The sequence below is a fragment of the Urocampus carinirostris genome, chromosome 7 (genome assembly GCF_059441175.1).
Source record: "Urocampus carinirostris isolate Australia breed hairy pipefish chromosome 7, RoL_Ucar_1.0, whole genome shotgun sequence".
NCBI lineage: Eukaryota > Metazoa > Chordata > Actinopteri > Syngnathiformes > Syngnathidae > Urocampus > Urocampus carinirostris.
The window spans coordinates 9,297,839-9,322,293 of NC_142355.1; the positions used below are offsets into that span (position 1 = coordinate 9,297,839).

General features: G+C 41.2%; 2 protein-coding genes across 2 annotated transcripts in view; both read left to right on the plus strand.

Annotated features, from left to right (window-relative positions):
* calb2a (calbindin 2a) overlaps positions 1-24,455 on the plus strand; it is a 47,398-nt gene that overhangs the window by 3,435 nt on the left and 19,508 nt on the right. Inside the window, exons 2-4 of the mRNA XM_088339674.1 lie at positions 13,190-13,266; positions 13,359-13,448; positions 16,606-16,686. Of these exons, the coding sequence (XP_088195800.1) occupies positions 13,190-13,266; positions 13,359-13,448; positions 16,606-16,686 (248 nt within the window). The remainder of the gene's footprint in view (positions 1-13,189; positions 13,267-13,358; positions 13,449-16,605; positions 16,687-24,455) is intronic.
* Positions 7,760-24,455, plus strand: part of syt19 (synaptotagmin XIX) — a 69,089-nt gene continuing 52,393 nt past the window's right edge. Inside the window, exon 1 of the mRNA XM_088339671.1 lies at positions 7,760-7,781. The gene's annotated coding sequence lies outside the window, so the exon portion shown is untranslated. The remainder of the gene's footprint in view (positions 7,782-24,455) is intronic.

Below are 24,455 nucleotides of genomic sequence, written 5' to 3' on the forward strand. Positions count from 1 at the left end.
ACTGCCTTCCAAACTTTTCTTCAGGCAGATCCGCCATTGTTGTTTTGGTCTCGCGGTTCGAGTTTTCGTCTACACGCCGATCTCGGCCAACGAGATCTCATTGTGTAGTGAAAGAAAGTCCGTCTTTTTTTAGAGAACCGTCTTTTTTGGCTCAACTCAATAAAAAGAGGCGGCTCTCAAACGGCTCACTTGCTTTGATGATTGATATCATGAATTATGTTGTATAAAGACGTTAAGAAAATAAGGAAGTATAAAAGGAGAAAATAAAAAAAAGACAGGTGTGTGGTTATCCCTTTAATCGGAATATTACCAACAATAATTTGATGCAGAAAACGAATTAATTTGATGATTAAAACTGAATGTATGTATAGATTTATATTATATATTTGTCGCCGATTTACGATTTCAACCTGGATAACACTGAATCTTGGGGACCCATAGATTTTTGAGCATGCGACTTCCCGGGACCCATCACTTTTCAGAGGTAAAATGAACACTGGTATATGGTTATGGATGTTTTTCGACGAGTCCGATACTTTATTTTTTAGCCCTGTCATCCATTTTGCCGGCTTAACACCCCCTTGGGTATTGATCTTTAAGTCTGTTTTTGACGACGCCTGCTCACGGGCTTAAAATTATTCCACGGAGAACAAAAGCAGGGACAAGGAACGTGAAGTTGATGGAAAAAGGTGTACTATACTGTGTTAGTTTTGGAATCTTTCTTTCTATAAGCTACTTTGCTAATCAAATAGCGCCAGCGCGTCAACACATTTGGCTGTGTGAGTTCTTCTCTCATTACTGGGAGTGTCTACTTGCTGAGCAGAAAGAAAGGAGAGCTAATTTGTTTGCCGGGATTGAGCAAACATCACAGAGTTTTGCTGCTAAAAATATATGTGAGACGAAGCATCCAGAGATGATGAAACTGCTTCTGTTCCCCTGTTGGCGCAGGATCAAATATCTTCTGGATTGAGCCTGCGTCTTGCAGCTTCTCTGTGCTGTGTCCTTCTCATCTTTCTCTGCTGTCCCGGTCAGATCTTTTTAATTCATTCTGCTCGAAGCTTAAAAAGAAAGCTACGAAGAAAAAAAAAACACCTTCTCTGGCTACTGCTAATTATAGAGCTTTAGCTGTCAACACTTGGCGTTATGAAATCTTGGATATTAAATCGAAATCCGACACACCCGGTTCAAACATTTGAAATAGCGGGTCCTTTGAACGCCATTTTGCAAACCTTTCCACTTTTCTTTGCTTAAACAGATGTATTATTTTGCACTGGAAGCACTTCATGCAACTAGAAACCATTTTGGTTAAAAACAGACCAGCCAATAGGCCCCTGAAAGGAATTCATAGAATACAACACTGGAATTAAGCTCAATTGTTTAATTTGTCATTTTGACCCCAGTGTAGCATGTTAGCCCACACGCCTCCCAGCATTAACTTGTGAACATGTTTGCCTGTCATGTCCTGCACGGTCGTCATGGCACCCAGCTGGTCCCGCCCCTTGACACCGGCTGAGACACATTGACTTGATTGCGTGTGGGATACTTAAGCGCTCCTTTTGGGACTGCCCGTGGCCAGACCATTGCTTCACCATGAGGAAAACCTGTTCATGCCTGTTTGTTCTGAGTAAATGCCTTGTTTGTAATTTTGATTGCCTTTAAGCCTGTTTTGTTATGTCTTTGGTCCGTTTGTGTTGGACAACGCTTCTTTCCTAAATTAAAGTGACAGATCGTCTACGCATTTGAGTTCACACTTCCTGCTTCCTGGCCCGTTCCCTGACATTGCATATTTATTCTGACATTTGTAAGCCATGCTTCTCTTTTAGTTCTATATTACGTGTTTATCTTGCCGACCAGCTCGGTGGCCTTGGGGGTATGGCGCCCGCCCCGAGACTGGGAGGTTGAGGTTCAAGCCTCGGCCGAGTCATACCTAAGACTTAAACATTGGTACCCGTTGCCTTCCTGCTTGGCGTTCAGCATTAGGGGTTGGAATTGGAGGGTTTGGTCACCTAATGACTCCCAACACCTCAGTTGGGTTGAGCGAGGGGGCTGGGAATCCCCTCCTCTGAATCAATCTCCCAAAAGGAGTCAGAAATGACTCTAGCCACCTCCCACTTGGGGGATATGGCTGTGGTATATATATAATATCTTGCTAAACAGGTACTGCCCTGTTTAATCTGGTTAAAAACAATGTTCACTACGTTGTTATCAATGAGAATAAAGACTATTCTATTCTGTTCTATTTTATTCTATTCTATTCTATTAAACCTCCCAAAATAGTACGTACACTTATTAAACTTGAGGATGTTTTTTGAAATGCAGTACTTCAATGGAGGTAGTTCCTCTCATCTCATCTCATTAGCTGCACCGCTTATCCTCAGTAGGGTCGCGGGGGTGCTGGAGCCCATCCCAGCAATCATCGGGCAGTGGGCAGGGGACACCCTGAACTGGTTGCCAGCCAATCACAGGGCACACAGGGACAGACAACTTGCTCGCTCATTCACACTTAGGGACAATTTGAACCGGCCAATCTACCTTTGGAATGTGGGAGGAAACTGGAGTTACCGGAGGAAACCCACGCAAGCACGGGGAGAACATACAAACTCCGCACAGTAAGTCCGGTAGCTGGATTTGAACCCACACAGGAGGTTCCCAAGACCTTAGAACTGTGCCGCACACACGCTAACCACTGTGCCGCCGTGCTGCCTGTAGGTAGTTCAATTTTAGTAAAAATAAAATAAAAATGTGCATTGCAACTTACAATCCCATCAGAGTTGGGAAATTAAAACAGATGTAAAAAGAATAAAAATAAATGAATCAAAATGAATTTTCTTTAAACCATCTGAAAAATATAGGTTTTTCCATAAGTAGTTTCCTTACACCTGACATTACATGCAGTAAAAGGCACAGTCGGTATTAATTGACCACTAGATGTCGCTGCATTGTGTCGTGAATCCGCAAAGGAGCTCTAAAAAGTTCCGTGTATAAAAAAATTGAACAAAGTTGAAATGTGCTCTTAAAGGGACGGTGTGTATTTCTTGGAGCTTCCTCGTGTTTTCGAAAAAACTTTATTGAGGAAAACAATATTGATTTGAATGATTGTCAAAAATACATGAACTATAAACGTGCATTTTCTTAAATACTCGTAGTTCAATCAATTTTCATTTATTTTACATAACCTGAAGCTCATCTAAATGAAGCTGACATGATTGTCCACCATTTTGTTCAGGGTACCCTCAAAGACCAAAGACCTTGTGAAATTTTGGTCTCAATGAGTCTTTGTAGTTTGTATTCTTCACTTGTTTTTGGTTGCATTACACAATACAGCGAAACATGCAAGTGAAATATTACACAGCGTCCCTTTAACATCATCCTGTATGATACTATTTGCTTCTGCCATTTTCAGGTTATTTGGATTAGTTTATAGTTTAGTAGACACTCAGGGGTCGGGAACCCTTTTGACCTGAACAGCCATTCATCCATCCATTATCTCCATTGCTTATCCTCAGTAGGGTTGCGGGGGTACTGGAGCCCATCCCAGCTATCTTCGGGCAGTGGGCAGTGGACACCCTGAACTGGTTGCCAGCCAGTGTCAGAGCACACAGAGACAGACCACTCACTGGTTCATTCACACCTAGGGACAATTTGGACCGGCTAATTAACCAGACATGTTTTGGGGAATGTGGGACTAGGCCCACGCAGGAACGGGGAGAACATGCAAACTCCACGTGGGTGATGCTGTGATAGCCTGACTTGAACCCTGAATCTCTGCACCTTGGAGCTAACCAGCCAGCCGCCGTGCCTCCCCCGAAAAGCCATAATAGCAATTTTTTTTTTAAAGAGTCATAGTACATATTTTAAGACAAATTTCAGCTCCACCGTCCTTGTCTCGTCCTCCAGACAAAATCACTATTTTCTGCGCACTATATTTTAATAATATTTATGACATAAGAATAACGCCGGAACCTGTGTCCGATATCAACAAGTATACCACCTTTAACCTGTCTCCCTCTTGCAATTACTAAGAATCGTTGCTGCTCATTGACTTTCATTTTTTTCTATGAACAATGGTTTAAAATCAAGGTGCAAGCAGAGTTCTTATATAAAACTGTCACAAAATTCTGCAAATGAGGATACTGACCTACTGTATTTACCTTTGGTGCATAGTGCGCTGGGCAGACGGATGTGCAAAACGTGCAAAGCCCCGCCCACTCTTACTATTCATCGAATCAAATTGCTCTATGCGCTGGGCTGGCAATACAGTTTTTCTGCGGGTTTTCATTCTTAAGAGTCTTAACAGTGAAACTAAATTTATTAATAAGCTTCCATGTAAAGCACTGGTCCAAAACACACGGCTTGGGGGCCAATTGCGGCCCCCAGGTTGATAGTTTGAGACGCTCACCTTGATATAAAAGTTAAAGGGACACTGTGTAATAATTTCCCACCTTTGCTGTATAGTGTCTTGCCACGGAGAACAAGTGCTAATAGCACAACAGTAGAAGAAACACAATGGAGACCCAAAGTGACTAAAACGCACCTTATTACTTTTGAAAAGAAGAGATAAATGAAAAGAATAGAAAAAAAGAACCAAAAAGAAGAAAAAAAAGGTAAAAAAATAAAAAAAATGGAATAAGACAGAAATTAAAATTAAATCAAAAACAAAGAGCGAAAAAATAAAAAAAAACATGGGAGAAATTGCATTTTCTTTTTGTTTTGCATTTTTTCTCTTTAAATTCAGTATCTTTTTTTCTTTCCTTTCTTTCCTTTCTTTCCTTTCTTGCCTTTCTTGCCTTTCTTGCCTTTCTTTCCTTTCTTTCCTTTCTTTCCTTTCTTTCCTTTCTTTCCTTTCTTTCCTTTCTTTCCCTTTCATGTTTTTGGGTTTTCTTTTCCCCTACTTTCTTTTTATTTGGGTTTTTTTTTTCGCCTACTTTTATATTCCTTTAAAAACAATTCCCTTCTTTTTGTCTTTCTTTGGAAAAGGCTGGGTAAAAATGGAACTGTTCTTAATACTAGTGCTTTGTTAGCTATGCAGACCATAGACTCAACTCTGTGCGTGTCATATTTGGAACGCTATAGATGAGATTTGCATGGGTACAATTCCATCTCCGAACCATATGTACTCATGAAAAGAGTCATATATGGCTCGTGAGCCATATGTTCCCGACCCCTTTCCTATGCTATCTACTTTGCTGGCATCCAATATCAAAAATAGAGTAAACTTTACCTTCTTTAAAATGTACTTACTCAAACACTGAGCATCCCTAATTTCCGGTTGCACCACACAATACGGAAAAATCTTGTGGTCAAATATTACAGTGTCTCTTTGTACATTGAAAATCCCTGGAACTATAAATATTGCTTCGGGTTCGATTTTTAAGACAGTATTTCGAAATACAGAAATACTGTTGCCTAGTACTGAAAAGAGAGCATTAAATTAAGCAATGTTCTCGTTTGCCTGCGTCCCCGCGTCCTAGAGGCATCATTTTTGCTGGGGACGCATAGTCTCAAATCAACGTGCATCCCAGGGACGCAACCTTTTTGCCACAAAATTGTCATTATTACCCGATTACTTTTTTTTAACAAAGATTTACTGCACTCCAAACTTTTCTTCAGGCAGATCCGCCATTGTTGTTTTGGTCTCGCGGTTCGAGTTTTTGTCTGCACGCCGATCTCGCCCAACGAGATCTCGAATCGAGAATCGTTGTGTAGTGAAAGGATGTCCGTCTTTTTTTAGAGAACCGGCTTTTTGGCTCGACTCATTAAAAAGAGCCGGCTCTCAAACGGCTCACTTGCTTTGATGATTGATATTACGAATTATGTTGTATAAAGAAGTGAAGAAAAAAAGGACGTATAAAAGGAGAAAATGAAAAAAGTAAGGTTTGTGGTTATCCCTTTAATCGGTATGTTACCAACAATTATCGTCGACGGCGACTTTAATCGGGCATGTTTATGGACTGTACTCCCAAATCCATTCAATATGTGGACTGAGCAATTCGGGAAAAACACTGGACTATGTGTAATGTAAGATCAAACATTCCGGTTGTATCCACCAACTCTGTTTGTCCCTCATCACCCCCCCCCCCCCCCCTTCTGAAGGAAAACAAAGCCTACTTACAACAAAGACAGTTAGTTTTTTGTTCATTTATCTCTTTGTTTCCTTATCCTCACTGTAAATGTGGAACTGGAGTCGTCCAATTTCGTTGTCACAGCATATCCCATGTTGTAACAATGACAATAAAGGCGTATTCTATTCTATTCCATTCTATTCTAAATAATTATATGCAGAAAATGAATTAATAATTTGATGATTAACACTGAATGAATATATAGATTTATATTATATATTTGTCCCCGATTTACGATTTCAACCTCGATAACACTAAATTTTGGGGACCCATAGATCTCTGTTGAGACCCATAGATTTTTAAGCATGTGAGTCTCCTGGACCCATCACTTTTCAGAGGTAAAATGAACACTGATTAAGCGATGTGAAAAAAAAGATTTGATATGAACGATCACTGCTTATTTTTCTAACCTTTTTCTAGATTATAGAGCTCAACTAAATTGAAAGTGAAGGTCGTGAAACTCAGCATAGTGTGCACAGTTTAATTAACACGCTGCATATTACACAGTGCAGTTCTTAAATGAACCAGAAACTCTTTAAAGGAAGTTTTGCTGAAAAGAACTACCTGCAAAATGCAGACTTCAACAAAAAAAAAACTATTTACCGTGATATACGGCTTTATCTTTCTTTCAATTAAACCCATGACAGCTCACTGGGGAAGCGAATGCATAAATTAATTTTTTATTGACATCTCATGCCTCTTGCCTTGTTTTAATCACAATGTACCGGCGCTAATTGTCTCAGGGGTCATTTCTCCCCTGAGAGCTAAATGTCAGTAAGACCTACAGGAGAGAAGCTTCATGGCAGGGAGGCTGTCCTACTTATGGAAGCAGCGGGAGCGTGCATTTATGAGTTGTGATAACATCACGAAGGTGCACATACAGGACACGTCCCCATAGACACGCACACATAATGTTGGTGTGCAGGACAAAAGCGCTAAATGTCAATGAACTGGAGGAGATGACAGCATGAGATTCTGGGTTTGGGCAAGATGAGCGGCTGTAGATGCCATTATATGGTTTGTAAATGTTAAATGAGGCAATGCCAGTGGTGCCTCCCGGGTTTACTGATATGTTTATTCCGTTTGTTTCCGTAGAGGAGGCTGCTAGTTTGTTATTTTGACAAATATCTCTCACTCTTACTTATTATATTAGAGTAGAATAGAATAGAATAGAATATACCTTTATTGTCATTGTTACAAAATGGGTTAACATATTGTGACAACGAAATTGGGCATGACATTCCAGTTTCACACATTCACAGTGAGGTAAAAAACCAAGAAGATAAAGGAACAGAGAACATAAGGTTATAAAACAAGGAGGATAAGGTTATAGTTATTGACTATTATGCACTGTTTACAACCTTGATTCTTAACTGGCCTTTCTTAAGGGCCCACCGTCCCAACATATTTACATGCTGCGACTCAAATCAAGAAAAAAAACTTTCCAAATGTATTGAATGAAAGGCAAATTAAACCAGAGATAGTAGAATATGCTCACATTTTTCTCAATACAAAATAATAATAATAATAATAATAATTTACTTTGTATTGTCATTCTTTGTAACAATGTACACAGAACGAAATGTCGATACACCTGACCCGTTGTAGCGAGTCGATGCAGCCGCAGCCAACAGAGGGCGCCGCCATTATACCAATTAGGTATGACTCGGCCGAGGCGCGAACCAGCGACCTCCCAGTCTCAAAGCGGGCACACTACCATCTAGGCCACTGAGCTGGTGGAAATGACCAGCAATACTAAAATGACTTCAGGAAATAATACTTCTTTCAATGCTCATTTAGCTGCATTAAAAAAAAAATCTGAAACATTCTAAATTAAATCAAAAATGTAAACATTTTTGTTGGGCCTGGTGGCTGTTCTGCTGTCCACCAAGAAGTGAACTGCACTGGAACGGCTGCGATCCATTATATTGAATGCATAATGGTGAGAAAGCAAATTTGCATCATGTGGGGCAGCTCTTTTTTTCTATTCGTTCTGCCTAAAATGAACAGCATCCACACAACCGCAATCCATTATCACCGGTCGACTATTGTTGCAAGAACGGACATGCAGAGTGCATGTTAAACAATCTTTTTCTGTTGTGTAACATAGTGGGTGTCGATTTGCATTTGCGGGGCATTCTCACCATCTACTGTTGAAGAGTGTAATTAGCCTTCATTTAATTTTATTTACTTGGCAATTTTTGACAAGGCATGTCATAACCCACCCAACTAAAAACACACCTGCAACCCACTTTTGGGTACCAATCAATGTTCCCTCTAAACCACGTGCGTGTGCAATTGCCCACTGCCCAGACCCCATCAGCGCACAAGAAAATCCATCCAGCGTGTTAAAACCAGAGCTAAAAATTGCATATTTGATTCCCTAGACTATTCTGCCAGAATTACAGTTGCTTGAGGGCAAAACAACGCAGGTTCTCTGTGCCTGTTTGAAAAGCAAAAATTTGAACTCAATATCAACACGAGATTGAGTAAAATAAAGTAAGTGCGCACATGAGCTGGAGCAGAAGAGAGGAGGGCGGGGTAATGGGACTCGACTCGGCGGGAGTAATGTAGGAATTCGTCCTCACTGTTGAAATGGTGGATGCGCCTTGTACCTTTGTACCTCGTAACTTTCAATATGTTTCTTTCTGCTTGACCATGGTTATCAAATTACTTGACATATTTTACCTCTGTTGTGTTGTCAAACGTCACAGGCGTCTGAGTGTTCACATTTACATGACAAATATTCTCTTTTTCTTCGGTTATAGGTTGCTGAAAAAATCTGTTATTACATTCAAATCATTTTGAAATAAATTTAGTCAATATTTTTATCAACACTACTACCACTAAACAAGTGTGATTATATATGGTTCTGTATTGTTCAACCAACTAAATAAATCCACAAAATGTTAGTATTATACTATTTTAAAAATGGAAAACTAGTGTGAAAGGTTTTGTAAATACAACATGCTTGTGGCTCATACGCCGGAATGGCAAAAAGTCAAGGCAAGAGTAATTGGGGTGCGACACGGAAGGCAGCCAACTAGCACAGAGCCAAGGAGACAGAGAGTTTAGAAAGTGACAAAGAATGGTCGTGCTAGGAGGGAAAACAGGACAAGTATCCGCCGCTGTGAAGAGGAAATTGAACCTGTAAGTGAGAGGAGAAAGAGAGAGAAAGGGATAGACAGATATCCTACAGACACGCAGGAACCTATGTGCAGGAACCAGTCAATGGGTTCTGATTCTAAAAAGACTTCTCTCCATTTTTCTTCTTTATCATTAGCGGAAATGGAATGTTTACAATGAAAAAAGTCAAAATAAAATTTCCCAAAAATAGAGATACCTCTTTTTTTAATAGCAGCAACAATGTGAGAACAATTGTATAAGCCTACATTATCTTGTCCTCCTGATCTGGCAGATCATTTAATCCAATGTGGCCTGTGACTCAAAAGGTATGCCAACCCCGGCCCTAGCCCCACAGGTTTTAAACAGATCACTTCCTCCCTCTCCAATGCCTTCCACTCGCTGATGACTTTGTCAATATCTCTGGAAAATGAGAAGTCACCATTGGGCTCTCATGTTAAAAATCCCATGAGCCGTTTTACGCAAATAGCTTTTCAGTATGTGAAGTCATCACTTTGCATTATGGGAAATTTAATAGCTTTATCTATTAAGCCAGAAGGGAAAAGAGTGTGTCTGCTAAAAGGCTCACGTGAAAATCGATAAGATTCACACATGAGATGAAATGGCAGATATGGTTTTATCCGCAGAGAAGGCATGAATGGAAAGTTATTGTTATGAAAAACAAACAGTTTGGTCAAAACAGCAACGGGCTTGCTCCTAAAAAACACAGATTTTGTGTGTCTTACTCTTTAATACACGAGTGTCATGATTGCCGATTCAGAGCACCTGCGACTGCTTAATTGGCGCCAACAGCCCGGGCAGCTGATTGGCTGATGTACTCCTTTCAAGACTCCGACTTCCAAGAAATCCCTGTCAGATCGTTACGCGAACTGTTGCTCCCTGCTCAGTAAGCTTTTACGTCAGACTCTGTTCCTGCCCTGTTTTTCTCTGCCTGATCCTTGTTGCTAACCTAAACAAGAAACGAGGCAAAGAGCCACAGTATATAGAAAATATGATAAGGCAAAGAGCCGCATTCATATTGGCCAAGAGCCGCGTTTTCGCCACCCCTGGACTATGACAATGAGACAAAAGGCTCTGTTGACGAGTTAACATGCCGGTATTTGTCCATACCTCGCTTCACTGCGCCTACTCGCCATATGGAGACGCCTACACACACTCATTTGCCGGCTATAGGATGTGAGCCAAGTAGCTTCCTAGATGTGTGGACAAACATCTGATCAAAACTACTCCTGCCTTCTTGTGATTTTTCATACTGAAACCATTCTCGGAGGCCTAATACTTAACAATGAACAGCACCCAACCCTTCATAACAGTTTTTCAAAATAAAACAATAAAAACGTATTTTTACATTTTGGCACTAAGGGACAATGCTTTTGCAAATGTATACAGGGATATATCATCAGTCCTGAGCGTCTGCCTTCTCTTGAAACAGTGTACTTTAAACTTTTTTTGGAATGACTGTCAAAATGTCTACTCTAGTCAATGGCTCAAAGTGAAGATTTGCCCCGTTAAACATCTTGCAGAATATTTATGTTAGAATAGAACAAAAACAAAACACTTATTTTGATTACTTTTCCCTCCACAGTCGATAAGGAATGAATGGGATGTTGATTTGCATAGAATTATGGAAAATATATATTTTTTGGAGGGTAAAACTTTCATTTTAATAGTCGCTGTTTTTTTCCAGAAGTGAGACAGGTAAATTACCCCTATGCTCTTGTTCAGTGTTTTTCAACCAGTGTGCCGGGGCACACTAGTGTGCCGTGAGACCTTGTATAGTGTGCCACAGGAAATTGCCCAATTGTATTATTTTATTAGTATTTTATTAGTATTCAAATAAAACATAGTTTTCTGCCATTGATCACCCTGCTGTAACATTCATCCATACCGGTAGGTGGCAGCATTTACTTTCTCTCTTTTTTAAAGTAATTCTGTGATCATGTCACAAGCCAGAAACGGAGACAGGACCCAATAGCGTTCGTTTAACTCTGTTTTATTAAAAAAGAGAGCAGTGCGTGCTTCCACGATCCGACGATCGTCGGACACGGGTAGCTGATGGCAGGAACGCGGAAGTGGCACTTTCGTGTCGAGCGGGGATAGTCGTGGGTGGCAGGAAAGCTGGTCGGTAGCCGGGACAGGGGAGCAAGGGCGGTAACGAGTCCAGAAAAAAGGTCGGCAACATGTATCAGGCAGGAAACAGGGCAAAACAGGTCGATGGCCGGGACGGTAGACCAGGGCAGAAACGGGTCCAGAAACAGGTCGGCAACAGGTAATCAGGCAGGAAAAAACAGAGCAGGAGATTGTCGGAGGGTACGGTGCTTGCCTAGCAAAAGCGTAGGTTCGCAGGACGGTCTGACAGCTTCCTCTTGGAAGCCGGGGGTTTCCAAGAGTCCATGAACCAATCAGCGCTCAGGGCTGTTGGCGCCAACGGGGCATTTGTAGGTGCCCCGAATGAGCAATCATGACAGAACATGAGACAGAACCGGTACACATATCTATTAACCGAAGGAAAATAATGAAATAAATGTAATAGAGTAAAAATCATAATTTAAATATCTTGATAATCCCCCAAAAAAGATTTAAAAAAAGGGTTAGAATGTATTAAATGGGGCAGCACGGCAGCGCAGTGGTTGGCGCTTGTGCGGCACAGTTCATGTCATGGGAACCTGTCGTGGGTTCAAATCCAGCTCCAGACTTCCTGTGCGGAGTTTGTATGTTCTCCCCGTGCTTGCGTGGGTTTCCTCCGGTCACTCCGGTTTCCTCCCACGTTCCAAAAACATGCATTTCAGGTGGATTGGCCGGTCCAAATTGTCCCTAATTGTGAATGAGCGAATGAGTTGTCTGTCCCTGTGTGCCCTGCGATTGGCTGGCGACCAGTTCAGGGTGTCCACTGCCCACTGCCCGGAGATGGCTGGGATGGGCTCCAGCCCCCCCGCGACCCTAATGAGGATGAGATGAGATGTATTAAATTATGTTTTGTATTCCTAGAAAATCATTTTTACTCATTTTTAGTTTGTTTTTAAAAAAGTCAAGTCCAGTCATGTTTATTTGTGACGCCCTTAATCACAAAGAGTCTCAAAGGGCTGCACAGACCACCGATTATTCCAAACCACAGACTATTATGACATCATCCCCTGATCTAAAACCTACATGAGGGCAAGGAACAAACTCAAAAACCTCAACATGAGGAAAACCGCATAAAATATAGCTAAACTTGAAAACAAATAAAACATATAATACAATGCCAAATCACAGCAAAATTATTAACCAGAATGAATAATTTGGTTTACTTCCTTACCCACGGTGACCACAAATGATGATAAAAATGTTAATGTTAACTGTACAGTACTTTATTTACACAGTCCTGTGACTCTACCAAAGTGCTTATACCTATACTTTAAACCGTCATTTTGGCAACATGATAATTTAAGAAAATAAAACAAAAAGATGAAACTGGTACTGGCAATTCATTTTCAAATATTTTCTACGGACGGTGTGCCTCAAATTTTGTCAAAAAAGGTTGAAAAACACTGCTCTGGTTCATTACTCAGTAGCCTAGATGGTAAGGCGCCCGTTTTGAGACTGGGAGGTCGCTGGTTCGCGCCTCGGCCGAGTCATACCTAAGACTTATAACATTGGTAAAAATGGCGGCGCCCTCTGTTGGCTGCGGCTGCATCGGCTCGCTACAACGGGTCAGGTGTATCGACATTTCGTTCTGTGTACATTGTTACAAAGAATGACAATACAAAGGAAATTATTATTAATTATTATTAAAGTTGTTCTCCAGCAACAGTGCTACTAGTGACAGTATCATAGAGTATCTGTGATTCCTAAATGGTTAATGGCAGATTTTCCATTCAAATTGTAAATCTTTACCCAAAGTAACATTACTCTTGTGTCTTTCATTCCCGTGTCCCTACAAGGCAACGGATATATAGAAGGGAAGGAGCTGGAGGGTTTCTTTCGGGAGCTTGAATCCGCCCGGAGAGGAGCAGGCGTGGTGAGTTACAGGAATACTGTATTACAAATTCTGTGCCTTTATTCATGTTTGGATTCCATTTTGCACTTACAGTATGGATGTTGATTTTGCAGGACCCTTCAAACCCAACATTCCGAGAAAAGATGAAGGATTTCATGCAGAAGTTTGACAAGAACAAAGATGGAAGAATTGAAATGTCCGAGGTATTGTATATCTCTGGGCAGGGTTGGGTAGGGTTACTTTAACTGGATTACTTTCAATTACTTTTGGATTACTCCAATACCAAATATGCTAATAAAAGACAAAAGAAACTAAATTTGAATAAAATGATGATTCACAACACGTGGTAAGCTATCTCTCCTGGCTTTGATCTCTTTGATCTCCGGCAAAACTAACATAAAATGCGACAGAAACGAAATGAAAATAAATCCAAACAGCTTGCCAACATCATTTTTGCCGTTCCATGTATTCCGTTACTCCCCAAGCCTGCACAAAATTTAGTAATTCTATTCATATTTAGTTTCTTTTGTCTTTTTTTAGCATATTTGGTATGGGAGTAATCCAAAAGTAATTGAAAGTAATCCAGTTAAAGTAACCTCTGGGTGACTCCTTAGCCCCTTTTGATGTTTTATTTTCTCATCAAACCCATTAACGGCCTTCACTCGATCAGAAAAGGCGTTTTGTGTGCTTGAATTGACAAAAAGAAAATCATGTACTGTTGTTCAACGTGCATTTCACAGTAAATTCTGAAAGGAGCCACCAGAAAGGAAGTCCATAGTTAGATGGCATGGTTAATTGGTAACGGATGGGTGCTTAGACCTAGCCAGAAGAACGGGACGCTTCTATACTTCAGAAGATGTGATTGAAAAAAATCGGAACAGCTTTCCAGCATAGGCCACGTAAATTGATCAAAAGGGCCAGTAGAGGACTTGGTTGTCCTACAACAACTGTTTTAAAAAGACGACTGCACATGACATCCTGGAAGCTACAGTTAGTCCAACAGTTGAAGGACCCTGGTAAACCAGCTGGTCCTGACTTTTGCATTGCAATGCAAAAGAAGATGGAAGGTGACGGATTTGACGAACGGCTTTTTTTATGCGATGAGGCGACTTTCCATATAAATGGTTAACAAGCAAAACACTTGCATATGGAGTACAGAGAACCCACATAAACTTCTTGAGCATCAGCTGTCTACAGACCATTCTTGTTTAAAAGTGCAATAGTCAATGGTGATACGTACCTTCACAAGCTGGAAAACTGGTTAATGGATAAATTGAGTGAGGAAAAAGTGGTGACCGAATTTGGATGGGGCGCCACCGCACTAGAGCCTCAGGGTTTTACAGTTTCTTAACACTCCCAGGCAAAAGCATTGGACGGTCTGTGCAAAATGATCACAATCTCTTGTACTGCCCACCCAGATCTCCAGGTCTCAGACCATGCGATTTCTATTTGTGTCATTTGTAAAAAGATTAGTGCATGTGCACCCTACTCTAAGAGATGTGGATGAGCTGAAGGTATGAATAACAGAAGCTGTTGCTATCTATCTATCTATCTATCTATCTATCTATCTATCTATCTATCTATCTATCTATCTATCTATCTATCTATCTATCTATCTATCTATCTATCTATCTATCTATCTATCTATCTATCTATCTATCTATCTATCTATCTATCTATCTATCTATCTATCTATCTATCTATCTATCTATCTATCTATCTATCTATCAAAGAAAATAAAAAAGGTAAAAAAGTAGTAACCCTCCAGATGAAACGGGACACAGGAAAGCGGCCATGTCACTCGGGTCAGGGTGACACAACACACTCTTCTGTTCAACAGCAGGGCCCGACAGCTTTCACTGGTTTACCCCTGCCGCATCAAACGGGTGCCCTGCCCATCCCTTAGAAACATCCCACTATCCTTTTACAACACCTCTCAGAGACAGAAGCTGTTGCAAACATTGAAAATGCAATGTTGGGACACGTTTGGCAAGAATTTGACTATATTCTTGATGTGTGTCATATGACCAATAGTGCTCACATTGAACACATTTGAAGATTCCATGTAAAATTTGAAATTACAAGCTTTCTCAATTTACTAAATGTGTTTTTATCTTTAAAAGTTTCTGAGATTTTCTGTGTCAAAATGTATGCCAAAACCTTTAGAACAGGGGTGTCAAACTCATTTTAACCCGGGGGCCACACGATATAACAAACATTCTGTTGGGGGCCGGACTAGTAGATTAAAGAGAAAGAAAAAGGTAGATAAATAATTAAGAGAAAGACGGAGGGTAAAGGAGAGAGGGCGGGACAAAGAAAGAAAGAGAGGGAGAGAGCGTGAGAAACAAGAGATAAAAAGTCGTGAGAGAGGGGGAAAAGAAAGGGAGAGGAAGAAAGAAATCCAAAGAGAAATAGAAAGAAAGAAGGAGAGAAAAGAGAAAAGAAAGCGCAAAGGGTAGAAAGAAAGAGAAAAGAGAGAAAAGGAAAAAAGGAAGTTAGAGCAAAAGAAGTTAAAAAGACACAGAGAGAGAAAGAGACAAAGAGCAACAATGGAAGAGAAAGAGAGAGACACAAAGAGTGAAAGAGACAGAGACAGAGAGTGGGAGAAAAGGGGTGGAAAAGAGGGAGAGAGAAAGAGAGAGAGAGAGAGAGAGAAAGAAAGAAATCCAAAGAGAAATAGAAAGACAGGAGGAGAGAAAAGAGAAAATAAAGTGAAAAAGGGTAGGAAGAGAGAAAAAGAAAAGAGAAAAGGAAAAAAGGAAGTTAGGACAAAAGAAGTTAAAAAAGACACAGAGAGAGAGAGAAAGAGACAAAGAGCAACAAAGGAAGAAAAAAAGAGAGACACAGAGAGTGAAAGAGACAGAGTGGGAGAAAAGGGGTAGAAAAGAGAGAGAGTAAAAATGGTGGAAAAGAGAGAGAGAGAGAGAGAGAGAGAGAAATACAAGCAGTGTCTCTGTGAGAGGCACCTGGCTTGGCAACATCAAGTTGACATATTTCAACCTGCAGCTTGTTTTTCTCTTGCGCTTCTCTGAGTGTTGTCTCGCGGGCCGGATTCAATCCCTTAGCGGGCCTGATCTGGCCCGCGGGCCGCCTCTTTGACACCTGTGCTTTAGAACCTCTTGTATATACTTATATTCATGAATACAGCTTATAAGGTAACGTAAGGTGATATAACTCATATGCAGTCATTTTGTATTCCAACAGTAATGCGGTTTTGGGTTATGGTAGATAATTCATGAAGGACTCATGCATTACCTATTTCACAGCCCAAAACTTTTACAGCTGCTGTCACTTTAGAGTATCGGCTATGCTATCTTTTGTTCTCATCTCTGCCATCTTTTCTTCATTCTATCTCTGTAGCTGGCCCAGATTCTCCCCACTGAAGAGAATTTTCTGCTCTGCTTCAGACAATTTGTCAGCTCCAGCACTGAGTTCATGGCGGTGAGGATGTTTGTCTTTTGATTGTTGTTATTTATGATCATCTTTTTATGATGGCACTGATAAGACACGGCCGGAAGGTCTACGTTAACTGTCGAAGCACAATGGAGCAATAAACATGCTACTGGCTCAGGTACTTTTTTTTGTGGGTTATTCGAGTTTACCATAGTAACTTGCTTAATGAAATACTTGTAGCATGAAGAAAAAAAATCTATAGAATAAGGAAAATTAGCAGTAGCCAATGTTCCCTGTAATTTTCCACGGGTCTGAGCGTTCACACAAAGTCGATGAGCAACGCTTAAAACAACAGTGAGCAACCATAATCCCAAGTGCGGCAAGATAATTGATTATCAAACATGTCCAAAACTTGACATCACGTTACATTTTGATGAGTTTCCGACAATGCAAAATTATTTTTCTCTTTTGAATGAATTGACTCTTGTACTATTGCAAAGGTTGTACGGCCTACAAACGTCGTTTGTTCTTACAATTCTTTCACAAGATATCCATTTCTTTTTATTTCCTGATATATTTTGTCGCATAATATTAACATTTTTTGGGGCTTATTTAGTCGGTTGTAAGATACAGAACTGTACTTAATCACATTTTTAGTGGAAGTACAATGTTGGCAACAAAATTCACTTGATATAATCGGAAATTATTTGAATGCAAACTTTTTCTTCTTTTTTCCGTGTTTTTTTCTACTTTTTTTTAAATTCCTTTAAAAAAATCTCATTGTGTTTATTTTTTTCGAGCTGTTACTTTTTTTCTTTTTGTTCTCTTTACTTTTTTCCTACATTTCTTTTTTTTCTTGCTTTTTTTTTCTAAATTTTTCCTTCTTTTTTTCTCTTCCTTTTGTTTCTGTTTTTCTCAGCTTTTCACTACTTTTTCATTTTGGTATTTTTTTCTTTTGTGTTCTATTCCCCCCTTCCTTTAAGTCATTTTGTGAATAATTTTACATAATATTTGGTCATGTTGGAATTACAGAAGCAAAAACAACCTGAAGAGTTGTTTAAGACACCAAAGAGCCGGTTCCTTTTAGTGAGCCGAGCCGAAGAAGCCGGTTCTCGACAAACTCTACTAACTTTACTCAACTTTGTTTTACTTCGACTCGACTTCAAAATACCGCATTTAGGACACAATGTCAGGGGAACCCGTGTATTTTTACCTTCATGCACTGTAACTTTGACTTAAGTCGCTTCTTAATTAGTATTTTTGAGCCCTCATTTTTGTGCGCTGGCTAGATTTTCTTGTGCGCTGAGAATGTGCTAGCAGTGCGCAATTGCGCACACGCGCAGCTTAGAGGGAACACTGGTAATACCATGTATCTCAATGAAAGTTACTCCTTGTGATTTTGCCCAGAATGAGACACCATGCCCATACACAGCCCACAGCCCTCAACCGTACAATAGTTTCAGTAAACTGTGTTCTGACCTTTCCGGAAGACAGGATATCTGGCTAATTAGCTTTGCATATTTATGTAAGCAAGAAAAATAATCGGTTTCTAAGCTGGCATATTGCAGCTCAGCAAAATGAATAATAAAACCTTGTTAATGTGGTGAACCCACTTCCTGGGACGTTTCAGTTTCAAATATGTAAAAGAGCAAATGCAAATGTCAAATGGACCATATTCTTCACTCGATACATGCAAAACAGTTTTGCATTGTTTTAATTGTTCAAATAACAATAATATTCTTTTGCCGGTGTTTGTGTTATATATATATATATATATATATATATATATATATATATATATATATATATATATATATATATATATATATATATATATATATATATATATATATATATATATATATATAAAAAATTATTGTGTATTATGTATTTTTCCCTAGTACTCTAATCAGTGCTTTTTTTCATTGGAAGCTTTTTTTTTTGTACCACTAAGAGGCACTTAATATTACACTTTCCCTTAAAGGTTTTAGCGCAGCTCATCAGTAAGTTTGAAGCCTCTGACAATGATTTCAGTATGAAAAATCGCCACTAGATGGAAGGACTGGCTTTGATCAGATCTTTGTCCACACATCAAGGAAGCCCCACTTATTCGTGAAGCTCCCTTTAAAATGATTGAGACTGTTTACGCAGCCCACATAGCGATTAGTCATAGAAAAGCAAAGATAACCTTATCTACAGTTAGAGTTGTCTTTGTTCGCCCTCATAAACTGAGTCAAAGATTGGGGTTTTTGACTAGAATGTGAGAAACTGTCGGGAGCAGATCCAGCCGCCGCCATAGAGGGCGCCGCCAAGCTCCAGGCCCGGACAACATTCCGGGGCGGGTACTTAGGGAGTGCGCCGATCAGCTGGCTTGTGTACTAACAGACATTTTCAACACCTCGCTAGACCAAGCCAAAGTACCATCATGCTTCAAATTTGCCAACATCATCCCAGTGCCAAAGAAACCCCAGATCTTATCATTCAACGATTACCGGCCCGTTGCACTGACTCCTATCATAATGAAGTGCTTTGAGAGACTGGTTAAAGAGCACATCACCTCCAGTCTCCCCTCCTCATTCGACCCCTTTCAGTTTGCCTACAGGACAAACCGCTCCACCAGGGATGCCATCTCCTCTGCGCTTCACCTGAGCCTGACACATTTAGAGGAGAAGAACACCCATGTGCGGATGCTGTTCCTGGACTTCAGTTCAGCATTCAACACCATCATCCCACAACATCTGGTAGACAAAATGAGACTCCTGGGTTTCAACACCCCCCTGCGGAACTGGCTGCTGGACTTCCTCTGTGACAGACCCCAATCAGTGCGGATAGGTCAGAACAGTTCAGATGTCATCTACCTCAGCACGGGCTCTCCCCAAGGCTGCGTCCTAAGCCCCTTGCTGTTCACCTTGATGACACACGGCTGCGTCCCTAGGTCCGCCACAAACCACATCGTGAAGTATGCTGACGACACAACAGTGGTGGGCCTCATCAGGGATGACAACGACCTAGCCTACAGAGAGGAGGTGGAGCAGTTGGTGGGCTGGTGCAGGGACAACAGCCTGGTCCTGAATGTTGACAAAACTAAAGAGATCATTGTCGACTTTAGGAAAAACCAGCCCAACCATGCCCCACTTTGCATCAACAACAAGGCTGTGGAGGTTGTCAGCAGTATCAAGTTCCTAGGGGTGCACATTACAAACAAACTCACCTGGTCCGTGAACACTGCATCACTGATTAAGAGGGCACAGCAGCGCCTGTACTTCCTGCGGAGGATGAGGAGAGCCCACCTGCCCCCACCCTCCCTCATCACATTCTACAGGGGCACCATAGAGAGTATCCTGACCAGCTGTATCTCTGTGTGGTGTGGAGGCTGCAGCGCTACCGACTGGGGTAGTGTGAGGAGGGTAACGAGGACAGCAGAGAAAATAATCGGGACTACACTTCCCTCCATTCAGGACATTGGCCAGAAGCGCTGCCTATCCCATGCTAAGAACATTACCGGGGACCCCTCTCACCCCCATCATGGACTGTTCACTCTGCTAGCCTCTGGGAAGAGGTTCTGCAGTGTGCGGTGCAGGACCACCAGGCTCCGCAATAGTCTAGTCCCCCTGGCCATTAGACTGTTAAATGGTCAATCTAACATATAGTTAACTTAAATCTAAACGGCTGCTAAATCTGACTTTTTGCACTACTGGCAGTTTTTTATAGCTTGCCACTCATTGCACATTGCTCTCTGCACTATGGTAATTACAGCGTTATTGTTACAGTGTTAATGTTACTGTGTACCTGACTTGTTAACCTGACTGCCCATTTTGCACATCTGGTTAGCTACTCTTCTTGCACTATCGGCACTATGGTAAAATACTATACGTAGCCAATTACAATACAACTTTATTTATATCTGTACATTCAAGGAAACTGTGGGGGTCAGATGCATCGACATTTCGTTCTGTATACACGTGTACTAGAATGACAATAAAGTAGATCTGAATCTGAATCTGAATCTGAGATTTTTTTCTTCCAAAAATAAGAAGACAATTTTCACTCGTCATCGTCGGGGCAGAGAGGGACAATGCTTTGTGCACGTTTACAGGAACACGATCGCAATGGTGACCATCATCGTGTAATCACATCACCGGAACATTGGGCACTAAAAGGTTCTTTTATAAGTTCAGTGTTCTTGCAATAAAATGTTTTGCAAGTAAAGTGCCCATGTGTTTATGGAATGCATTGTTTGGATATTTTATGTATCACAAATGCAAAAAAAAAGGAAAAAAATGGAAAGTTCTGCTTAAAATGCATACTTTCACTAAAAGATGTTTTCTCAGAGGTTTTCTTGGAAACGAGTGATTTCAAGATACTTAGCAATGTTTAACTGTTTTCAAGTCAAGTCAAATTTATTTACATAGCCCTTAATCACAAAAATGTCTCAAAGGACTGCACAGGATTACAATGACACAATTACCTGATTTTAAACCAACATGTGGGCAAGGAACAACTCAAAACCTCAGCGTGAGGAAAAAGAGAAACCCCGAGAAGGGACCTCACAAGTGGTATCCCCCTTTCAGGATGACCAGGGTGAATTACATTTAGCATTACAGTACACAAACATAGTAAACACTAGGTAACATGTTGAAAATTTGTCCGGAAAGTGCATGACAGCAGCGACGCCCCCAGCCTATAAACTAGTCCAGAAAGTCTATGACGGCCACGACGCAGCTTCCCATCTCTGCCAGCTGGTCCATGCAGGCGTTTACATGCTTCAGGTCAAACGCTGGTCCGCTGACTCATCTCCAATCGACCTTCTCCTTCGTATCACCACTAGGCAGGCAGTCGTAAAAAGACAGGACAATACAGAATATGAGGTGGGCATCAATCATAAGCTTTGGAATAGAAGTGTGTCTTAAGCCTTGATTTAAAAACTTTCATTGAGGTTGCAGATCTTATCTCCGGAGGCAGGGCATTCCATAGCACCGGGGCCCGGATGGAGAACGCTCTCAAGCCTGCAGACTTCTTAGCTCTCAGGGTCACCAGTAGACCGGCATTTTCCGAGCGCAGACTCCGTGCAGGAACATAGAGGGAACATTTTCTACTTGGTTGGTTGGTTGGTTGGTTGGATCGCTAAACCACTAGGGCAGGGGCACCATATCCTAGGGTGTGTCCTGGGCAAGCACAGCCTGGTGGTGCTCATTCCTTTCCAGGCCAAAAGCTAGAAACATACTTTTTTTCTGATGAAAGACGGGTCTCTCTTATGATACGTCCTATGGCTCCATAATTACAGAACTAAATTTTCTTTTGGCCTTCAAAAATGAGTACAAATGGCCGACACCGGCTCTCCCAATTTAAGAAAAACGTCTGGATTAGAATGAGTTAAAGAACATAAAACAATAAAGGAGGAGTAGAGTTCTTTGGCAAAGGGTCTATAGTGAAAGGAGTGAGCAGATAGATTTGAAAGGGATAGAATAAGAAAGCAGGACCTTCTATTTTCAGGGTCATGTATAATGGATAGCACCACTGCCAGCTCCTCTCTGCAGAGTCAAGCGAACGAGTTAGGGGGCTGGATAGAAAAGGGCAAGAAAGACTATCCATCTATGACAAGGAGTTCGTGTTTGGATAGAGACAGCTGTGAAATTAAAACATTCATTTAAATGTCTGTCTTCGACTTCTGGCTGGCAACCAGTTCAGGGTGTCCCCTGCCCACTCCCCAAAGATGGCTGGGATGGGCTCCAGCACCCCCGCGACCCTACTGAGATAGGCTGTGCAGATAATGGATAGATGGATGGATGCCTTGCTTGTATTTTTCTGTGAATTGCTTACTAAATAAAAGGCGAATGGAAATTTTATGTAACAGTGACGCTCAGGTTTCAACTAGGGCTGCAAATTACAATAATTTCAATAATTGATGAATCGGTCGACTATTTTTTCGATTAATCCATAAAGCGTGTTTTTGAAATACACATTTTTATTTTCCCCCTCTTAATTCAAAGTTTCAGATATATAGAAAACAGTGCTTGTGCCTTAACCGCCAGGGTTGTCGGGGCACCAATTACTTTGGTGTGGCTTGAGCAGGTACAGCGTGACGGCGCCCATCTCCAAGCCATTTTTTGGGTAGGGGTTTTCTCCCCCACATGAAACAAATAGTACTGGTTTACAAAGTTACAAGTAGCAGGGGAAGCCTCATGATCTGACTCAGATACAGCACCTTCATCTTCTGTTCACCATTGTTTTTTGTTGTAGAGAGTGATCCCACTCTTCATAGATGAGCTGGACCTCGGCAGAGACGGGCAAAAACAAAATTAAAATTGATTAATTCGTTATTCCTTACATCTTACTCAGGTAAATGAAATGAAATGATCTGCATTTATATAGCGCATTTCAAGTCAATGACTTCCCAAAGCGCTTTACAATGTGCTCCACATTTCCCAATAGCGGCCTTGCAGCCATGTAAGGCGCTAACCTGCATATTGGGGGTATTAGGGGTTCAGTGTCTTACCCAAGGACACTTCGACATCTAACAGGGAGGAGCCGGGATTCGAACTGGGATCCCTTGATCGCTCTACCTCCTGAGCCACTGCCGCCCTGCAACAGTTTACAACACTCAGCAATTATTCTGCAAATAATTCATAAGAAATGTTTCAATATTGGCAGATTCTTTGCTCATTTTTTATTATCGCTTTATTATTCTGTTACATTTGTTTTTTTCTCGTAAATATGATAAATAAAATCATTATCAATATGTTTCTTATTTACTAAATTCTTGTACTTCTCCTTTTCCTGAATTCTGTATTGTTTCTGTTTGATATGATAACACGATTCATGAGCTGTAACCTGAGTGAGTGATAAATAACAAAAAACACAGTAATCAGGAAGGTGGGAAATACATTTTCACAGCACTGTAGCTTATTAAAGGGTGACAAGGCAGCTGAAGGGTTAGCGCATCCGCGGCACAGTTCTGAGGTCACGGGATCAAATCCAGCTACCAGCTATGTGTGGAGTTTGCATGTTCTCCCAGTGCTTGCGTGGGTTTCCTCCGGGCACATTCCAAAATAATGCATGATAGGTTAATTAGCCGGTCTAAATTGTCCCTAGGAGTGAATGAGCGAGTAAATGGTTGTCTGTCTCTGTGTTCCCTGCGGCTGCTGGCAACCAGTTCAGGGTGTCCCCTGCCCACTACCCAGAGATAGCTGGGCTCCAGCACCCCGCGACCCTACTGAGGATAAGCGATGCAGATAATAGATGGATGGATCTGTTTTATTGATGTGGATTTTTAGAACCTCTGTAGACACAAGTTTGTATATCCATGAGGCCTACTAAGGGGCCGGTCACACAGCCGTTTGCGGCTGAATCACGGCTAAAATTTTGCGTTTTTTTTTTTGCCCGTGGTTGCCCGCGATGGAAAATGTGCAAAATTGGCCAACCCGCTGTTCATCGGTGGTATGCCAAAACAGACGCCGGCGACTGTTCCGCTTCCTCATCGCGTCATTTCCGCGTCATTTTCTCGTGTGGACCACGGGTATAAAAGCTCCCGAGCCGGTGTTGAGCCCAAATCCGACTCCTACGCAACACCCCTCATCCCCCCACCCCCTCGCGTGAACGCGCATTCTGCTGCGATCGCTTTTGTTGGAAGCGTGCATCGACGTTGGTGACTTTTTCATCCGCGTTAACAAACGCATTTTGTAGAATACGATCGCACTTTATTGTTTAAATAAACGCGTTATATAGACTAGGATCTCCCAATTGTTATAATTAGCTCACTTTATTGTTTTAATAAGCGTTTTATATAGAATACGACCGCTTTTGTTGGAAGCGCAGCA